The sequence below is a fragment of the Prionailurus bengalensis genome, chromosome A1 (genome assembly GCF_016509475.1).
Source record: "Prionailurus bengalensis isolate Pbe53 chromosome A1, Fcat_Pben_1.1_paternal_pri, whole genome shotgun sequence".
Classification (NCBI taxonomy): domain Eukaryota; kingdom Metazoa; phylum Chordata; class Mammalia; order Carnivora; family Felidae; genus Prionailurus; species Prionailurus bengalensis.
The window spans coordinates 159,658,855-159,678,317 of record NC_057343.1 but is presented as its reverse complement, the minus strand read 5'-3'; the positions used below and the strand labels follow the sequence as shown (position 1 = coordinate 159,678,317).

The 19,463-nt window shown below is 37.7% G+C and overlaps 1 protein-coding gene across 2 annotated transcripts in view; it reads left to right on the top strand.

Moving 5' to 3' along the window:
- LIX1 (limb and CNS expressed 1) overlaps positions 1 to 7,406 on the top strand; it is a 53,768-nt gene extending 46,362 nt beyond the window's left edge. For both annotated transcript variants that reach the window (XM_043594326.1, XM_043594335.1), the window contains 2 exons: positions 2,481 to 2,558; positions 4,464 to 7,406. In XM_043594326.1, coding sequence (XP_043450261.1) covers positions 2,481 to 2,558; positions 4,464 to 4,751 — 366 coding nt within the window. In that variant the 3' untranslated portion in view covers positions 4,752 to 7,406. The remainder of the gene's footprint in view (positions 1 to 2,480; positions 2,559 to 4,463) is intronic.
- Positions 7,407 to 19,463: the final 12,057 nt, after the last annotated feature.

Here is a 19,463-nt window from a genome sequence, read left to right as displayed (position 1 = left end):
AGTGGCCCTCCTGTAATATCACAGAGACTGTTTCCTATCAGGACATAAAAAGTGTTCCTTTTCATTTTTATGGCTACCAAGTCTCTAGTGAGTAGGTTTAAAGGTACAATGAGAAAGGTAGCACAGATTTACCCTCTTCAGTCACTGGGGTTACCTTGCTGAGAAGCACAGGGGTGAGAAGCAGATTACATAAGATTTAGCTGTAGAACAAACCAACTCTCACTTTTCCAAATTATCAGAGTGACATGACAGACTGAAAATCTGGACCAGGGAGAAGTGAAAAAGAGAGGGCATAAGAGGGGCAGCTTCCCTGAGCAGTGGAACCAGAGCCCTAGGCAGATAGTGGCATCTCTGTTTGGGGTAGGAGGAGTAATTCTGCTGGTATCCATGAATTATTTTAATTAACAGAAACACATGGTTTTGCTTTTACTGAAGTCTCTATGGGCTCTTTGAGTGCTTACTTGAATAATAGAATATAGACAAAACCCCAAACTGAAAAGAAGGGAAAAAAATTACATTCTACTGGCAATTTTAGACATAAGAATGGTGATATTTGCTCTTCTGATCATCTTATAGCTTTAAAATTCAATAATTTTAAGATGTCTGAAATCTTAGAATGCCTTAGGTCTCTTCATTTTCATAATTTAAGCTTCTTCCTGAGCAAGCAGAGGTAAAGACAATAACAATCAGCTTTTTTAAATGGTCGGTAGGACATCTGTCTCAAAGTTAAGTTTTCATAACTAGTGTCATGACCAGGAATTTCCCTAATTGCATTGTGTGTGTTGTTTATGCTGTTAATCCACAATGGGGGGGGGGGGTAGTCTCTCTGACCAAAAATGAAAAAAAAATGCAGATAATTTCACTGGAATACGCATTAGGAAAATAAAATCTTCAGTATGTGTATATAGTTTACCTTGCCCTTCATATCATCAAGGGAAAAGATGCTGATAGAAACTCAGTGATGTGCTCAGCCCTGGGCCACTGGATATAGGGACTGTGGATTGGTTTTAAGGTCAATTACACTTTATTACCCATATTTCTATGCATTTTCTTGACTGAATTTATAAACATAGGAGAATTTTACAGTTTCTGTGGTTTGTCAATTATATGTTATCTATATTTACTTTTTGGCTAAAATTTAAGTGGTTTCTTTAATATGTAATATTGTCACATGATTCAAAGCTCAATAGGTAACAAAGAATGTCAGAGGGATATCTCCCTCCCCATCCTCCCAGACATTCCTGTTCTCTCCCCAGAGACAACTATGTTACCCAGTTCTTTTGTATCTTGCCAGAACTCTCCTGGAATTTACAAGCAAACATTTATAAGGGTTTTCTATTCTTTTAAATCAAATACCAGCACACAGTATATGTGTTGTGCATCTTGCTTTTTTTTTAACACCACATCATAAAGACTCTTTATACTAGAACCTGGAGAGCCTTCTCATTCTCTCTCCGTGAATGAAAGTATTCAGTAGCAAGAATGTATTGTAGGGGAGGAAAATAATTTTCCCTCTACCCTTATGAGTTCTTAGCTGAGACCCCTGCAATCAAAGACAGATTAACATAAGAAAAACAGAAGTTTATTAGCATATATACCTCACATATACATGAGAGATACTCAGGGAAAAATAAGTATCTTCCTGAGGTGGCTTGGAATTTATGTTAAAATACCATCTTGATAGGAAAAGGGGAGGCAGGAGATGTAGGCCTCTTAGGGGATAGCAAATGATTTTTAAGAAAGATGAATGGGCCCTTAGTAGAATAGATAGGATGTATAATACTTTGTGACAGAGTTTGTTTGGGTATGGTGTGGACTTCCAGTTTCCTTTTCTATAGTAACAGTTGGTCTTCCCTGGTTGATAAAATTCCTCAGGAGGAGATTTATCAAAACAAGTTCCTTTTGTCTTTAGGCAGATAAGGGGAGTTCAGGGAAAGACTTTCCCTGCATTTGATGTTTTTCAAGTGCTTCTGGCTTAAAATAATCAATATACCAAAATGGCATGTTTTGGAATGACATGTCCTAAACTTATATTTTGGAGTAGCATATTCTGCTACCCTTAAGTTTCATACTTTTTAAAACCATTTCCTTAAAAATGATAATTTAACATATTTCCAGCCTCAGGCAATTTCAAAAACAGTACAATGAATAATTTTGCCTGCACATCATTCTGAGATATGCTGGTATATTTAGATAACTTCTTGAATGTAGAGTTGTTACAGTATATGTATTTTTAATGTTGAAAGATATTTTTCAACTACTTAGTCATTTTATTGTGCAAATATGGATGTGGCAGAGGAGGGAAGAATGCTCAAGAATCTTGGAGACTCTGGTGTTTGAAAAGTCTCAAAATGTTCTGATGATATTGTGTATTCTATTTTCCTGAGATAGTTTGGGATCAGAGTTATGCCCTACCCATCTCTCACACTTTCTTTCACATTTCTGCTTTGAGATTAATGACAGGTGTTTGGGTTTTGTAGGAGCTGATGACCATTTTCCAACTACTGCACTGGAATGGAAGCCTAAAAGCCCTTCGTGAAACAAAGTGTTCCCGACAGGTGAGATTTTCCAATCAAGAACAGGTTTATGTCATAGAGACTGAGCAGATGGCTTGTCATCTTCCTAGATTTCCTTTATTTGGATTTTTCTCTGTTTAAATTTGGTACTTTATGTATTAAGAGCAGAAGATACAGGAAAAAAATATATAAAACAGTCTATTTGAGTCAGGGACTGACCAACTAGGCATGCTAAGGAGAATATTGCCTGGACATGGGATTCATTTAGCTACCTGTACTAAATGCCAGAATAGAGGGATCATTAAGACAGACTTGATTTCTAAGTCAAGTGCTAAATCTACTCTACACACCTGTCCAACCTTAGAATTTGTGCCTTCACCGGAATCTACCCCCAAAACGAAGAGCACACTGTATACACTGTATGTTAGCCAACTTGGCAATAAATTATATATATTAAAAAAGAATTTGTGCCCTCTTCTGTTCTCGAATGCAGAAAGAAATTTAAGAATGTACTGTTTCTGAACTGCTTCACTGAAAAATGGTAAAGTTATCCACTAAAAGTCCCCAAAGGGCAACAGAAATGATTATAAAGCTGGGCAAGCTGGCATTCAGTCACCTCAATTTTTTGGTTTGGAAGTTTATTCCTTGTTTTTCAGAAATGGGGTCTCACTATTTCTTTGTTACCTATGAGAAGCACCCTTCCCCCCTTTTTTTAATGGCAAAGGCAAACCCTGTCCTGTGTATTGAACAGCTTTCACCTGCTATCTTCCAATATTTATGCTTTCTTTGCTTTCTTTATGCACCATTAGACTTTGAAAGATGGCCATTTATTTTTGAGAATTTGCTAACAGGAATTTGTATGAGGAATAAAGCCTCTACTAGTCAGCTAGATGTGGGTGGATATAAGAGTTTTCCATGCACTGCAGCCCCAGGAGTTTTTAGTTGTTCTTTGGTTAGAAAGTCTGGCTTTCAAAATGTCAAAGATGGAAAAGAAATAAGTAGCTGACAATGGTTTTGGCTATTTTTTTTCTTTTCCTTTGATTTTATAAAAGGCCTTTGAAACTCACTGGGTTAGTTATAAACACTTTTCCATGGTTGTTTTTAATTTGTTAAGGTCATAAATAAATACCATATGTTCTTGAAAATAAAAATAAGCAAAGCATCCCCTCTACAAGATCTTCTTAAAGTGTATCCATCAAACCCATACATTATGTTACAATGTATTGGCAATTTTTTTCACATGAAAATTGACAGGTAGTGGCCAATTTTTAATTGTTTGCAGAAGAAATACTGTACATGAAGTTACCATTGTATCAATAAGGATAATGTCTATGTTCCACAATACACTTTTATAGTTCTATTTGTAGTTGCTGTGAGCCATTTGGACTGTCATCTATCTTCCTTAAGCTAACAAATTGACTCTTGTTAGGAAGTGGGCTCTCCTGGTTTCTAAGTCTTGTCCTCATTCAAAGCCTCCTGCTTTCTGCAGGGGGTGAGACCAAACCCAATTATACCCTAATCTTTCCATATAACTGTTTCCATCTCTCCATCTTGCTGAAGGAGAAAATCCTGGGCAGAAGAGTTCAAGGAATAAATGAGGTAATATCCATGTGTGAAGGAATGCATTTTCTAAGGAAGACATTTTCTAGCAACGTCAGAGTTCTGTTGTGAACATTATTGAGTCATTCTTGGTGGTAGTGTTTTGACTTAGCCTGAAGTGACCCTGCTTTGCTTGACCAGCTTGGCCCTTCATTTGCTTTAAGAAGCATATCATGGGATTTGGTTTCCGTGTGTAAACATCAGAGAGGTTCAGTTATTGGTAAAACCTCTATGAATGTGGATGTGGGGGGTGGCAGGGACAAAGGAAATGAGGTGTTGGAAAGCCATGAACACAGGTGCCTTTGTTGCTCTTCACTGACACTCTGGACTTCGTCTCTTGGCTTCCAGGAAGTCATCTCCTACTATTCCCAGTATTCCCTAGATGAAAAGATGCGCAGCCACATGGCCCTGGACTGGATCATGAAAGAGAAGGAATCTCCAGGAATTCTCTCTCAAGAGCTACGGATGGCCCTGAGGGAGTTGGAGGAAGCCAGGAAAGCAGGACAAGAACTGCGGTTTTACAAAGAAAAGAAAGAAATCCTGAGTTTGGCCCTGACTCAGATCTACAGCGATCCTGACACCTCCTCACCCAGTGATGATCAGCTGAGCCTAACGGCTCTTTGTGGCTACCACTAGCAAGGCCAGGTTCCAGCTGGCCTGAGGTTGGCAGAGGCTGGACTCTAATATTAGGAAGCTCAGTGAAGGAAGTTGTTGGAGGCTTTACCACCTACAGCTACCACCTGAAGGCTGTACTAATTCTTCCCACCCATTCCATTCATAGACTCTCAGAGTAATAGGATCCTTACAGGTCCCAACAATTTTCCCATCACACTTTCAAGAGTTCCTCCTCTTACTGAAAGGATGGAGACAGAATTGTTTGAAAAACATTTCCCAGGTTTGGATCTAACCTAAAGCCCTGTTGACATGTGCCTTCCTAGATTATGTATGTTGTTTTAAACAATGGGCCAGTGTAGCATCCCCCAAAAGAACACCAGCTGGGACTGGGGAAAGTAGCATGAGAGCAATTTTTAAAAATAGTTGGGATTAAATAAACAACATAGAAAATACACATGGGTCAGAATTTCTTCCTAAGCTTTATAAACTAAGAGACACTTCTACTCTACTAGGTAAAATCCAAAATTCCAGTGGCAGTTTTATCTGGACATCCCACTATCAAAGATCTAAAGTGGTAATAGTGAAAATACGTGATAAATTTAACTTGTCTTAAAATGCCAGTTATAATAATTTTTAAAAAATCCACACTCTTCGGTATGGGGATAAATTTCACCTAGAATAGTACTCCTATTCCTCAAAAAGAATTAGTATCTAATTTTAATGAGTCCTGCAAACAGTGATGTTCATTTTTAACTTGCAAATAGATAACTCAGATTGATTTGTTTTTATTTTTGCCACCACAGTCATCTATGTATCATGGAGGCAGTCACTGGATTTTGAAAAATCATTAGCTTTTAACAGTGCTTGCATTTGATTAGTTTCTCATGCATTAGAGAGAAGGAGTATTTAACTGTCTTTATTGTTGTTCAAGAACATAAGCCAGGAGTAGTTCAAATGTAGTGTCATTTCCAAGTTTTAATTAGACATTGTCATCTCTCTTTGAAAATGGCTTGGGTCAATTAACTGATTAGAAAACCAAAAGCAAATAGAGACCAATTTTTAGATGGTTTCTGGTCACTCAAATTTAAGAATGGCAACAGTGTGAATTTTAGACATTTGTAGGAATTTCCAACTTTATAACACAAAAAGGATTATCTTGCATTTAGTCCAATAATTCAAAATAAAGGATACAGTTTTTTCAATGTTAAATAAGATTTCTTTTTCTTCATGTTTAAGTGAATGCAAACTAACGTTCCTGAAGGCTAAAACCATTATATTTACATTAAAGTTTACAAAAGCATGATAGCTTAACTTCATATATAAATATGTGCAGATGTAATTATCACTCCTTAAGTCCCCATGAAAACTATATATATGGATCATGTATTTTGGAATTAGCCTTTAAAATAAAAAAATTAATTTCAGATATCATATTTCTCACACCAGGGGAAAATTTAGCTTCTTACCTACTGCCTTACTCTGTCGTGAAAGGTAATACTATAAATATTAGATAAATTTAATTTAAAAATATTGTGTTAACAAATGTCACATTTCTCCCCAAAATGAGGCTAAATGTCACCTAGAATAAAACTAAAACTATATTCCCTTATAATCCTAAAAAGGAATTCGAATTAGTATTTGCAAGTTGAATAAATTTTAACATTAAGGAAACTTTCTGTTAAAAGCAATTTTTTCATAAAGTCATTACTCTATCATTTCATAAAACCGTAATTTCCCATGTTAGGTGTGATTATAGGTAGGTCCATCTTTGTTGCATTTGCAGCTTTTGACCATGACCACCTAAAGCTGACACCATCTAATTAGATCCAGGAAGGGGAATCAGCAAGGAAAATGTTAAAATTTATTCTTTGCTCTATAATTAGAAAACTGTACCTATTACGTGAACTAAAAGCATTGCCCTTGGCCAATGGCAGTTTTCCCAGCTGGTCAGAACTGTCCACTCTTCCTGGAATGGTATGGAACCTATAGCAAAAGAAACAAAATTCAGAATTTCTGCCATTGCTGGAGCCTTTTAATGCTCATTTATAGCAAATCAATTTTAGCTAAGACATAAGGGTTGCCAGTACATCACTTAAACATTTATAATTCCAGACCTAAGAAGAGCCATGTTGAAAAGCAAAGTAGATTCTTCTTCTTCTTCTTCTGTATCTTGTTCTCAGTGATACACTGTGTTGAAGGGGATTAAAGTGGAAGATTCTCTATTTTAAATATATGGAGTTCTGGGTCCTAAACTTTTGTGGTTATAATGCCTTTGAGAATCTGATGAAAGCTATGGACCTTCTCCTAGGAAAATAGAGTGAAGCATATACCTTCAGATTTATGCAAACAGTTTCAGAGAGTTTGTGAACCTCCCCAACGTCCGTGGATTGCTCTGTCTAAGGACCTCCAATTTAGAATCTTGAGTACAGACTTATAGTCTCAAACTTTTCAGCATGGATCCAAACTAGCTCAGACCAGCCCTGTGTAGCCTATTTCTAAGATAAATGTTATCATCCTTAAATACAGAATTGTACTGCATTTTGACAAGAATGGTTTAATCTTCACAAAGTCCAAACATACCAAATTGCTATGAAAAAACAGCTTAAAACAAACTATTCACTAAGTGTGTGAACCTATTAGAATATTGTCAATCTAATAAAGACATTATTCCTCTAATGATCAGAATTTGTCCATTTGTTCAAAAGCTGTAGTCCACTGATACGTTTTCCATTTAATTTATTCACTTACCTCTAGAAAAGGAGAATAAAATCACAGATAGTCCTGAAATGCTATACCATAATCAACTATGAATCTAATCATCTATGTCTCAGGAAAAAGAGAAAGAAAGCATAAAGATTTAACACTTCCCTGTTTCTTTCGGGGAAGCTTTTGAAGACAACAGTATTATCATAGTTGACTTCATCTCTAAGATAGTTTAGAGAATTCTGAGTTATATCATGCCATGTCTTTCTTTCTTGCCATGGACAAAAGAAGCCAGACTAAGAATATTTTCATTATCCTTGACTGTATTTAAAAGTAAACATTATTCAAGATATTATCACTTTTATATCATTGATACTTTTTTGTTCTGCCTTGCAGAAATGCAAGTATCAAGTTTTCTTCTATGGTGTCTATGGTGTAAAAGAGTGAATATTGTTTTCAGCCAGGGTCCTAGGAAAAAGAAAATCATTTTTTCTACCACAGTGGTTCTCAACTCTGGCTGCACATTAGAAATACCCAAGGACCTTTAAAAATTCCAAAATGTCCAGATTATACCCTGACCAATGAAATCAAACTCTCTGGAAGTGGGGCCCAGGCATCAGTATTTTTTAAAGCTCCCCAGGTTGTTTCAATGTGCAGCAAGGTTTGAGAATGACTGCTCTATCCAGCAAGGTCTGGCTCAGAGGTCTATGACCTAACTAGTGGAAGCTATTATTCCATTTGGCCTAGGCCCCAATTCAAATATTGAGTTCTTTTGAGCTAGGTAGAACCAAAACCTTCAGCTTGAGCAAGACGATCTCCTGGAGCCCAGAACTAAAGAGGGACAAGCACCTGCATATCCACGTGCATGCGTGTACACACACACACACACACACACACACATACACACACACACACATACACTGTATCTTAGAAGTACATCCACGTTCTGCCCCAGGGTCCAGGCTTTCTTTCTCAAATATGGTATGTAAAATATCTACACCAGAATCATCAGGGGGTACTCATTTAAAACTTCAAGTTGCTGGGCCACACCCCAGACCTGCTGACCAAATTACAGGAGAAGGTCTGGGTTATTTACCACTTCACCAGGTGTTTCTGATCACACTTAAATTTGAGCTCTTTTGCCCTAAAGCTACCTAACACATTTTTAGTAGGCAGAACAGCCCTGCCCCTTCTGACATAACTAGCCTCTTGGGGTAGAGTGCAGAAAGGAATAAAGAAGAGAAGGGAAGGTTATCTCTATCCTTTCTGGAAGGAAGCTGGAGAAAAACAGAAGGGGCACAGAGATATGGCTGCCTTTTCTCTACCAAAAGAGCAGCTCCCACTCTTTTATCACTTTGGCCTTAACATTTGGAATTACTTTTAATCCCTTTACTAGAAACTGTGGAAATCTCTTTTAGCTCACAGTTAAAGCAACTTCTTTAAACCTGACTAAACTCTGGTAGCACTTTGTTCCTTGGAGCAAAGTAGGCTGTGGGAAAGGCAAGCAGAAGCTTCTTCTTGAAAGCTATTGAGTCTCTAGAGGTTTAGGGGTGAAAATCCCAGATTGCAATCTATTTTTAGTAGTTCCCATTTTAGCAGCAATTATGTTCCACAAATACGTTTGTAAGTCAATTGTTCAACCCTGAAGGTGCATTTTTCTATAGGAGCAATGTCAAATATGGTGGCAAGTTTCCCAGACTAGCCTACATGAGCAGTAGGGTACCCCAAATATTGATCTCTGGACCTAATACCTCTCCAGGTTGTAAGAGGGCAGGGGAGGGTGGAACAAGGACAGCTGAGGCTAGGGCACAGTATTGAAAACCTCCCGAGGCATATTTCTCATCCCAAAATTTGTTCTCCCGGCTCTTTATTTTCTCCTTGCTCCTCCATAGATTACCTTGCCAATACACCACCCACTGCCATCACTTGCTGCTTCTTATGATCATGGTTTCTTCTACTTGCTGACTTACTGAAGTAGAGAGGTGACTTTTTACTGCCCTCTTACAACTCTTTGAAAATTTCTAAGAGGTGTTATCACTAGAAACAGGAACATTTTTGTGACCTAAAAATGTCAGTTACTAAGCTTCTCTGCAGACTTTTCACCAGGGCTGGTGGGGAAAAACAGACACACAAAGCAGGACAGGCTTTGGACAGGCTAGCCATGGAACCTGTCCCATTCCCCCATACTCCTAGATTTCCTGCGTTTTGGTGTTCTCATTAGGTTCCACATGACACTGCCCCATCCTGATCACAGCTGCCCCATAACTAGCCAGTGATTCTGAGTAATCTGGCTCAAAATTCCAAAATGGACTGATCAGTCTGTCCTCTCAGGAATGTGAACTAAGAAACATGAAAAGAATTTGCCAGTTTGAGTTGGGAGGTGAAGTTGGAAGAGTCATGTTCATGAAAGTGATGGTTTGTGCAAGCTGAAGTGAGGAGGAGAAGGAACCATGAGTCAGTAGACGAAGCTGGCCAGTAGAAAGAGGAGATGCTGGTTGGTGCAGAGAGCAGATGCAGGGAGAGGCGGAGAGGCAAGGAGAAGGTGAACACAGGAAGCCCATGAAAGGATGGCAAGAGCTGTGTCTCAAGTGCCCGGCAATAAATTTTCTTATTCTTTATCTGAGTGGATCACATACCTTGCAACCAAGGAAACCATTCAGAGCAAAATCACACTCTATTATTCTGGATTTTTTTATCCTCAGCATAGACCCAAAAAAAAACCTGACATCAGAAAGAGCCTCTTCGAATGATAAACATGCTGCTGAGAAAAGTAGATTTAGAACTTGGAACAGAGATCACCTTTCCCCACTCACTCCCCTTCCCCCTCCAATGTGGCCAGGAGTCCTCCCAGCTCTGAAATAAGTTTATGTATCCTATGCTGATCATCCTGCCCTTGCTGGGTTGTGTTCTCACCTTCCACAGGAGGTATGACCACAGAGGGAAAATAGAACTCTATTTTTAAAAAGACAGAATTCATAATCTCAAATGACTGTTGTCTTCTTAAAAAATTGGTTACCTTCTCTAACAATCCTCAAGAATGCTGTCTTTGGCAAAGACATTCCTGTCATGAACTCCTCTTTGGAAATGGTCCTGTGAATCCATGCAAGCAAAGGAAGAAAAGCAGTTTCTTTTGTTGGCTGAAAGCTTCTTGCCATCCTGAACTGACTAGTTTATTTTAGCAACTGGACTATTTAGATCAACTACTTAGCAGGTGCTCAATGAATGTCTCTTGAGTAGAAATTTGTTAACAGTGTGTTGGTGCCTTCCTTACTCCTTGATGATGAGTTAATTCATTCACCAGTCTTTCTCTCTTCTACTAGACTAGTCAGGACTCACTTGATTGTAAGGTAGAAATCCAAATAGAAACCACTAGGCAAAAGGAGAGTTTATTGGCTTGTGACACAAGAGTCCCAGGGTAGTTTTTGTTGCAAGTACATCTGGGTCCAGGAGCACAAACTGGGACTTGGTCTCTCTCATGATATAGATATGTACATAAGTGTGCACATGTGTATCATTGCTCATTTCTCAAATTGGCTTTCTTTTGTGTCAGCCTCATTATTAGGCCTGCTGTCCCCTGGAGCGGCAAGATGGTGACTAGTAGTGTCATGCTTCCCTCATAGCAGCAGAAGAAATTCTCTTCCCAGCAGTTCAAACCCAAATCCCAGAACTGAGCGCTATTGTGGTGTTTCAGTTCAATCACTGTGCCAGGCCTGAATCACATGTCTGTCCCCATAGAACTAGTGGTTAAGTCATCCCATCTGAACAACTTAGATCTAGTGGAGGAGGGGGAGGAGTCACCTGAGGTGGCTATGGGTGCAGTCACCAAAATGAGGAAAGATGGACATTTCCCAAGACATTTTATTTATTTTTTATTTTTTTTAAATGTATTTATTTATTTCAAGAGAGACAGAGAGGATGAGTAGGGGAGGGCAGAGAGAGAGGGAGAAAGAGAATCCTAAGCAGGCTCTGCGCTGTCAGCGTGGAGTCCCAGGCAGGGCTTACACTCACAAACCACGAGGTCATGACCTCAGCTGAAACCAAGAGTCAGAGGCTTAACCGACTAAGCCACCGAAGTGCACCTCCTAAGACATTTTAAAAATATTTCTCCTTGAGAGCCTTTAGAGGCAGAGTGAACAATAGAACAAATGCAGTCTCTTCAACCTGTAATTGGGTAAGAGGATTCTGGGTAGATGAAAACAACAGATGTCCACTATGAATACATTGTACCATTTCCAAAAATCAAATCCACCCTCAAAGGACAAATTTTGTCACCATTAAGGATGTTCAAAAGAACATTCTCCCCTGAAGGGAAGTCCAAAAGTGTTTCCAGACCAATCACATCACTGGAATATAAGCATACAAGTTCTCTGAGGACTCGCCTGAAGGGGCCAGTGCTCATTTATATGTAAGAGTTCTGTCATGTGGATAAGCCTAATCACTCGCATTAATCTGAAGTCACACTTCATACATCTTCCATGCTGATGAATTGTTGCTATGCAAGTGAGTCGGGAAATTTCCTCTGGTCTATTTCTGGTGGGCTCTGGCTTTCATTATCAGTGGCTGCTAACGCTACTTAATAGAAAGGAAAACAGCTGATACCACCAATTGAAAACAGTTGTTGCAGAACTGGACAGTTCAATAGCCCGAGTATTTTATTTATCCTTGCTTATGGCTAAGCACCTTGAAACCTTAAGAATGGCTCCACTCTGACCCCTGAGTCGTGACATAGGCAGTCATAAAATGATTTGGGGAACAGCTTATTTTGAGGCAATCCATTGTGTTTTTTCCAGATATTTCCATCTTTCCATGTATTCATTTGTAAGTTTATGTCTGGAAGCGAATACACCATACTTAATGCAAGCAGGTTTTCATAGGGAAATTTTGAAAACACAGGTGACCCAATGAACTACTAGGTTACCAGGAGAATTGAAAAGTCAACCTGAAATGATAGTGAATTAAAACTAAAAAATGGGAGTTATTTTACCCTTTCAGATAATTGTCTCTCAAATGACCTGGGAGTTTTGTTTTATTTATTCACTGTGGCTACTTAGATTTTGTTTTAATGTTTTTTTGGTCATGAGACCACCAAAGCAAACAAATCCAAAACATGGGGGAGGATGTTTCAATTCTCCTAAAGGTTGAAATAGATCCTTTTATCTTAAATGATGACTTACATCAGTATGTTGATTAAAGATTGGGTCACTAACATGGTGAATTAGAGTAAGACAAGCTTTCTTCCTGCTGTGTTTTGTCCAGAGCACTCTTACTGGGAATGTGCTTTGTGTCCTTTATAATTTCTTCATAGAAATCTAGGACAGGGGTGCCTGGATGGCTCACTCAGTTGAACATCCAGCTTCAGCTCAGGTCTTGATCTCACGATTCATGGGTTCGAGCCCTGCATCCGGCTTTGTGCTTCCAGCTCAGAGCCTGGAGCCTGCTTCAGATTCTGTGTCTCCCTCTCTTTCCTGTTCACACTCTGTCTCTGTCTCTGTCTCAAAAATAAAATAAAAAACATTTTAAAAATTAAAAAAAAAATCTGAGAAGAGTAGCTCCTTGTCCAGTTTACCAGTTGTTTGTGAAAAGCCAAGGGGGCTCAGCTCTTACTCTGCTGAAAAGAGGCTTCAACAGGCTATGCCTCGCCACTAGGGCAACCTCGTCCCAGGCATTGCAGGTGTCACACACGTTGACAGTAGGATTTACGGGGTCTAAAATGAACGGCCTACAACAAAACAAAACAGAACACAAAACTATTCATTTCTAAACTCAATTTCAATTTGTAGTATAGTGAGAAAGGGGAATGTCAGAGTTAAAAAAAGGAATTTGGTTAAGAACAGGACTCTTGAAAGGGTGGAAGCAAGTCCACGCGGGACTAATACCTATCAGAAAACAGCAAGTTGCTTCTGCCCCTCCAACTCTGACTCCCTCTCATTTTTCCTCTTCACCTCGGGAGGCATTTCTTCCCTGGTTTCAGTCTTCAGTTACCTCCCCATTTGCCATCTACATCCACATTTGATTCATTCTACTCAAATTATTCTTAATTCACACTTGAGAAGTAAGATTCTGTGAGAAGTAATCAAAGGGAATTGGCTTTGTGGTAATTAAGGCCTTCTCATTTACAATGAATGACAATAAAGCAATTCCTTGCTCCAGACTTTCTTGATGGTAAACATGCTTCTTATAGCCTAAGGGCATAGAGAAGATACATACTTACCTGGTGTGTTTCTGGTTAACCTTTACAAAAATGCGGAACTTGGGATGGTAGTGTCTGTGCCAAACGACATCAATTTCTGTGTATCGAACCAGAAGTTTGAGGACTGCCCTCATTCCCTGCACCAGGCTGAACAACAGCGGCTTTCCTGCCAGTTCCCAGATGTGAATTGTGAGGAGCTCCACTGTGTAAGAGGAGGGAAGTCTGCGGAATCTAGACACACAGAACGAAGGGTTGTCTACTTCCCTTAACCCAGAAAATGAAGACAGATTTATTCACTTACGAGAAAAATGTAAGCTCAGAAGGCAGTTTACAAAAGAAGAAATTCTCTTTTCAATCTCACTGTTTATCAAACAATTTTTCCACCAATGAGATGGACCAAATATAAAGAATTATGATATGTAATATTGGTGAGTTTGTGAGAAAAGAGACACTCTCACATTCTATTGGTGAGGATGTAATTTAATACAGTCTTTTTTTCTAAATTAAAACGGTCAACTCTACTAAAATTTGGTATGTTCCATCGCTTTGGTCAGCATTTTTCACTTCTCATTCTGTAGAGAATGTGGCTAGTCTGACTTGGGCACACACTGGATTTTGAAGACATATTTAAAAAAGGAAAATACTCATAATTTTTACATTGATTGCCTGTTGAAATGATAACATTTTGGATATAGTGGCTAAATGTATTATTAAAAGTAACTTCATCAGTGCTTTTTACCTTTTTATTTTTTTAATTGTTTTAATGATTATTTTAGAGAGAGAGAGACAGATCATGAGTAGGGGAAGGCAGCAAGAGAGAGAAAGACAGAATCTGAAGCAGTCTCCAGGCTCTGAGCTGTTAGCACGGAGCCTGACTCTGGGCTCGAACTCACAAACATGAGATCATGACCTGATCCAAAGTCGGTTACTTAACCAACTCAGTCACCTAGGCACTGCTACATTTTACCTTTTAACGTGGGTACTAGAATATCTAATATTGCATATGTGGCTTGTATTTGAACATCACTATACTTTGCAGTCATTAAAAGAAGGTAGCTCTCTAGGTACAGCTATAAAAAGATATAGATTAAATGAATAACGGTTTTCATAGTGATACATAAACTACAAACCCATTTGTTCCTTGTTTTTAAAAAAATTAAGCATATGTAAAAAACAAATTTGGCAAAATATGTCCTAGACATTGTTAGGGAGGTGGGAATTTGGAGTGAAGAAGGAAAATTTTCTTACATCGGTCTTTTAAATTGCAGCTTATGTACATCAGGGGAAAATAAAATAAAAATTAAAGCTAGGGGTTATAAACAAACTCATGGGAGAAAAAAAAAAACAGATAGTTTCAGGATTCCATGGTGGTTGATATCCAAACACATATTTTGTTGCCTTGGCATTCATTAGCCAGTGCAATATCTTTTGAAGATATATTGCAAAATCATGCAGTTCTTCCCCTAATAGCATGGAAATATTTTCTTACTATCATTATTGGTCGTTTGTTTTTATTTCAGTAAAGAAAATAGGAAAAACTAAAAGGAGACAAAATTTTTTGTCCTGGTAATGAAATAGCAAACCAGATTTCAGACTATCAATAATTTAGTTCTTACAATACTCCCTGAGGGTTGACAGCAACAAACACCAGACTTCAAATCCATCCCCACATGAACCAGCTGGTATTCCCAAGTGCCAAAAGAAAGTCATGGTTGAAAACCACTCAGGCAGAGGATGCTCTTCGTATGACATGAGAGTAAATTTAGGGGGAAAAAACTTAATAAACATTAGACTATTTTCCCTTACATTTTACAGCACATTTACATCTGTACTTTCATACTTCTGATACATGTTCATACTATTTATTCTGTGTTATGTTTTAGTCGTTTAACATTGTTTCATGTAACTCCTTCCACATATTAATTACTGTGCTTCCCAAATTTGTCTTGAATAGTATTTGATCATATTTGTGGGCAAGTTTATTTGTTCTTCAAGGGCATTTTTGCTGTTCTTTATCTTAAGCAGTACTATTCTGAATATATTTACACAAATTACTTCTTCAAATGCATTCACTTTCTGTAAGGTTAGTTCTCGAAGTATTTCTCATCTCTTTTCTTAAAAATCTTTATTTTTAGTACTTTTTTAGGACATATTTTTAATATAAATGACCTCAACTCTTTTTTGAAACCAACTAATAAATAAGCTCTTTTTTTTTTACTTTTTACTATCACTTTTTTTTAACCTATAAAGGAATTACCTTGACAAATGGTTTGAATATTTTAAAATCCTTAACACATAATAAATATTTAATACAACACTACCAGATTACTTTCCAAAAATAGAAAACCAATTACCATATTATAACATATGTGGTCCAATTTCCCCTACAATAGCACCTTTTTAAGTCTTAGAATTATTGTTCTTCTACGCTAAGAGATAAGCTTCTTTGCAGACCTCTAAATGCTCTCCGTTAAAAAACAAAACAAAACAGTGTTAGATTTCAAAACCAGGCCTATAATCTGACCAAGGATCTACTCAGGCAAGAAACTTTCTTTCTTGGTCTTCTGTTCTTCTATTTTTAATAATAAATTTTTGCTCAACCAAATGAGAAAAAACATATAGACTGTTCAGAGATGTTTAGATACAGGAAGTCATTATATAGAAATATATGTTTACAAAGTGACTAATGTTTTCTATGGTAAACATAAAAATATACAAAGAGTAAACAGTGGGTGATTCAGATGAACAAGTCATGATTATTAGTAACTTTATACAAAGACAAAGAAGACATACTCTTTGTAGAAAGTGGCCATATATAAATATGTTATAGTAAATCTCCTGTCTCTGCTATTTCTGCCAAAAGGAGAATTCAGATATATTCTATGTTTATCAAAAGTTTATCTTAAAATACTCAAACCAGTCACTGTCTCCCTCACCTCCCATCATTATAAGTTAGAGCTTATTCCCAGCAAACGCAAGGAAAGAATCAAGAACATGCACATAGCAACTTTTGAGGATCCCCCTTCTCTGAAAGGCAACTCTGCCTCTGATAGAATTGGCTACAGCAGAAGGAACACTTGAAGCTCAAATTGTGCTGGTAGTTTCCCCTTTCTTTTTCCTGTGGCTTCGTTCTTTGCACCAATCCCTCTGGCTATGCCACTGAATATTTTTGTTTCTATTCTTTGGTTCCTACCAAACCATTATATTGTTTCAGAATAATAATAATACAGATGTTCCATATTCTAGACAGCCCTTTCTTCTCTCTCTCTCTTTCTCTCTCTCTCCCTCTCTCCCTATATTTCCCTCTCCTCTGCCTACCAAGGTAAGAGGTGGGGCCTGGAAGTATAAAGGAAAGGGATATGAAAAGAGGAAGGCTCACATGGTGCCCATGTGCTGGTTACATACTTATTTTCCTCGGTGGACTTGGCAAATGACGTCTTGAACCAATGTATCATTAAACGAATGAGCTCCTTCACCCTCACCACAGATGCCTTGACAAAATCCACTTGGTACGGCAAGAGGGCCAAGGCACACAGCTGTGCTGAGTCACTGTCGTTACAGAGATACAGTTTGCGGTAAAGGTGTTTTAAATCTGTTAACACCAAGGAACAAAGACCATTGTGAGAATTTGCTCCCTCTTCTTTTTGGCTTCCCCAATACAAATGAGCTATGTTTCTCTGATTAATTAGATCTTGATCATTTAAAACGAAAGTTGTTTTTTTTTTTTCTTTTTAGGAAAGTTATTCCAGTTTACTCAAGTAATTAAAAGAGAGAGCTTCAACATCATGATGCCTGAGCAATTCAAGTGAGCAAACTCTGATATAAGAAAATCTGACGAGGCAGATTTTCTGCCTATTCACACTGGAAGTTTATTTCCCAGAAGCAGATTTCAGTACCTTAGGCAAATATCATCTACATATAAACTAAATGTCATCCGACTCTCTGAACAATAACCTATATAATTCCCCGTGTTCAATATCTAAATTGTTCTTATTTGTATATATACTTGCAGAAGAGATTCTACCACCTGGACACGAGGGAATTAATTATATTTATAAAGGTAGAAATGATTTTAAAGATGTATTTGGGTCAAATTTAAAACAAATAGTCCACTAATGAGGGAGGAAAATGAGATTAAATGGCAAGAATGACCATCAATAGCTTAATACTACAACCTTATAAAACATGTACTCAGGTCATGCTTATTCTCTCTGTATGAAATATAAATGTTTAGTACCTTTTATCATAATCTATTTAAATTTTCCCAATTCAAAACAATTGGAAGTTCTAATATGAATTTATTTTAGACAGCCCTTACACATACCTATCCTTCTGCCCAACTAAATTGCACACAATGATACACTTGTTAATCATGGAAAATTTCACATCTACAATACGTATTTTAAAGTTAATTGGTTAGTAACTTTATGTTAGTTGTAAAATATATTTTACATAAAGTAAAATACTGATGTGCCTTTATCTGGATCCCTAATCTCAAGCATATCTGTGCAGTCCTTTTATCCTGGTCCAGTTGTTTACGGCCAAATCAGAGATATAATAGTAGGTTGATTATCAACAGGTTAGAGAGTAAAATCAAATTACTATGATAAACATAAGCAAATAAATAGAGTTATATATGACACATATCTTATAAGGGCATATTATAACAAACATATTCTAGTACCAAACTTCCAGGCAATAGTCATTTGAACTATTAAAAAAGACCTTTCAGTTTTCCTCGGAGCTTTTCTCTGCCTTTCTTAGCAATCAGACTTGGCCAGAAACTCAGATTTATGATGATAAAAGATAAAAGAAACAATAATTTACTCAAATTTTGATATTCAATAAGTGTGCCAGATACTTGATGACTTACTCTATTTATCTGATGAGATGTCATGGCTGACCTGGGGATTATTACTCAAAGCCACTGGTATATGAACATTTCCCCTCCTTCAAAGGTCTTCACTGACAAGAACCCAAGTTTGTGGTCCCTAACTTATTTTTAATGCTTATGGTCTTCTATTTCTACTCTGTGTGACTTAGGTCAGTTTAAGAAACTTTAGTTTAGCATTATCACATCATCACCATTATTTGAAATACAGGAACACTTAGCTCCCTTGCTTTGAATCAAGTACTGTTCTAAGTGCTTTATAATTATTAACACATTTACTCTTTAACATCCCTGAGATAAAGGAACTATTATTCTCTCCAGCTTGCAAAGGAGGAGGAGAGTCAGAGAGGTTAAGTAGGTGGCTCAAAGTCAGCATGGCCAAGAAGTTAAACCATCTATTGTCACCCTACTATCTTCTATTGCATGTTAGATCTGAGCCCAAATGCCTAATTAGTGGCTAATTCAATGGTTCTCAGACTTTAATGAGTACAAGAATCTTGTGGGGATCTTTTGAAATGCAATTTCTGATTTAGTAGGTCTGGGATGGAACCCAAGATTCTGTATCTAGCAAGTTCCTAAGTGATGCTGATAGTGCTGATCTGAGAATCACATCTGGGGCAGGAATGTTGTCAATCATGGTCTTGTCAGATCTCATGGCTCTGGGCTGCATTGTAGCACATGGGCCACACTATTGATTGTGTAGCACTTATGTAAGGTGTTCAGGGAATGACATCAAGATTCCTGTGAAAACTTGATGTGATCATCTGAGTCTTGCTCTGGCAATTTTTAGCAACATTTAGTTGCCCACTAAAATTCCTTGGAACCCTAAGATTTGTCTGAATTGCTGGATTGTTGTTGTCCTGTAAAATTTGCTCCCCATCATCAGTGGAGAAAAGCAGGGTTACATAACAATTTCAGGATTTTTCAGTTCATTTCACACAGTTGTGCT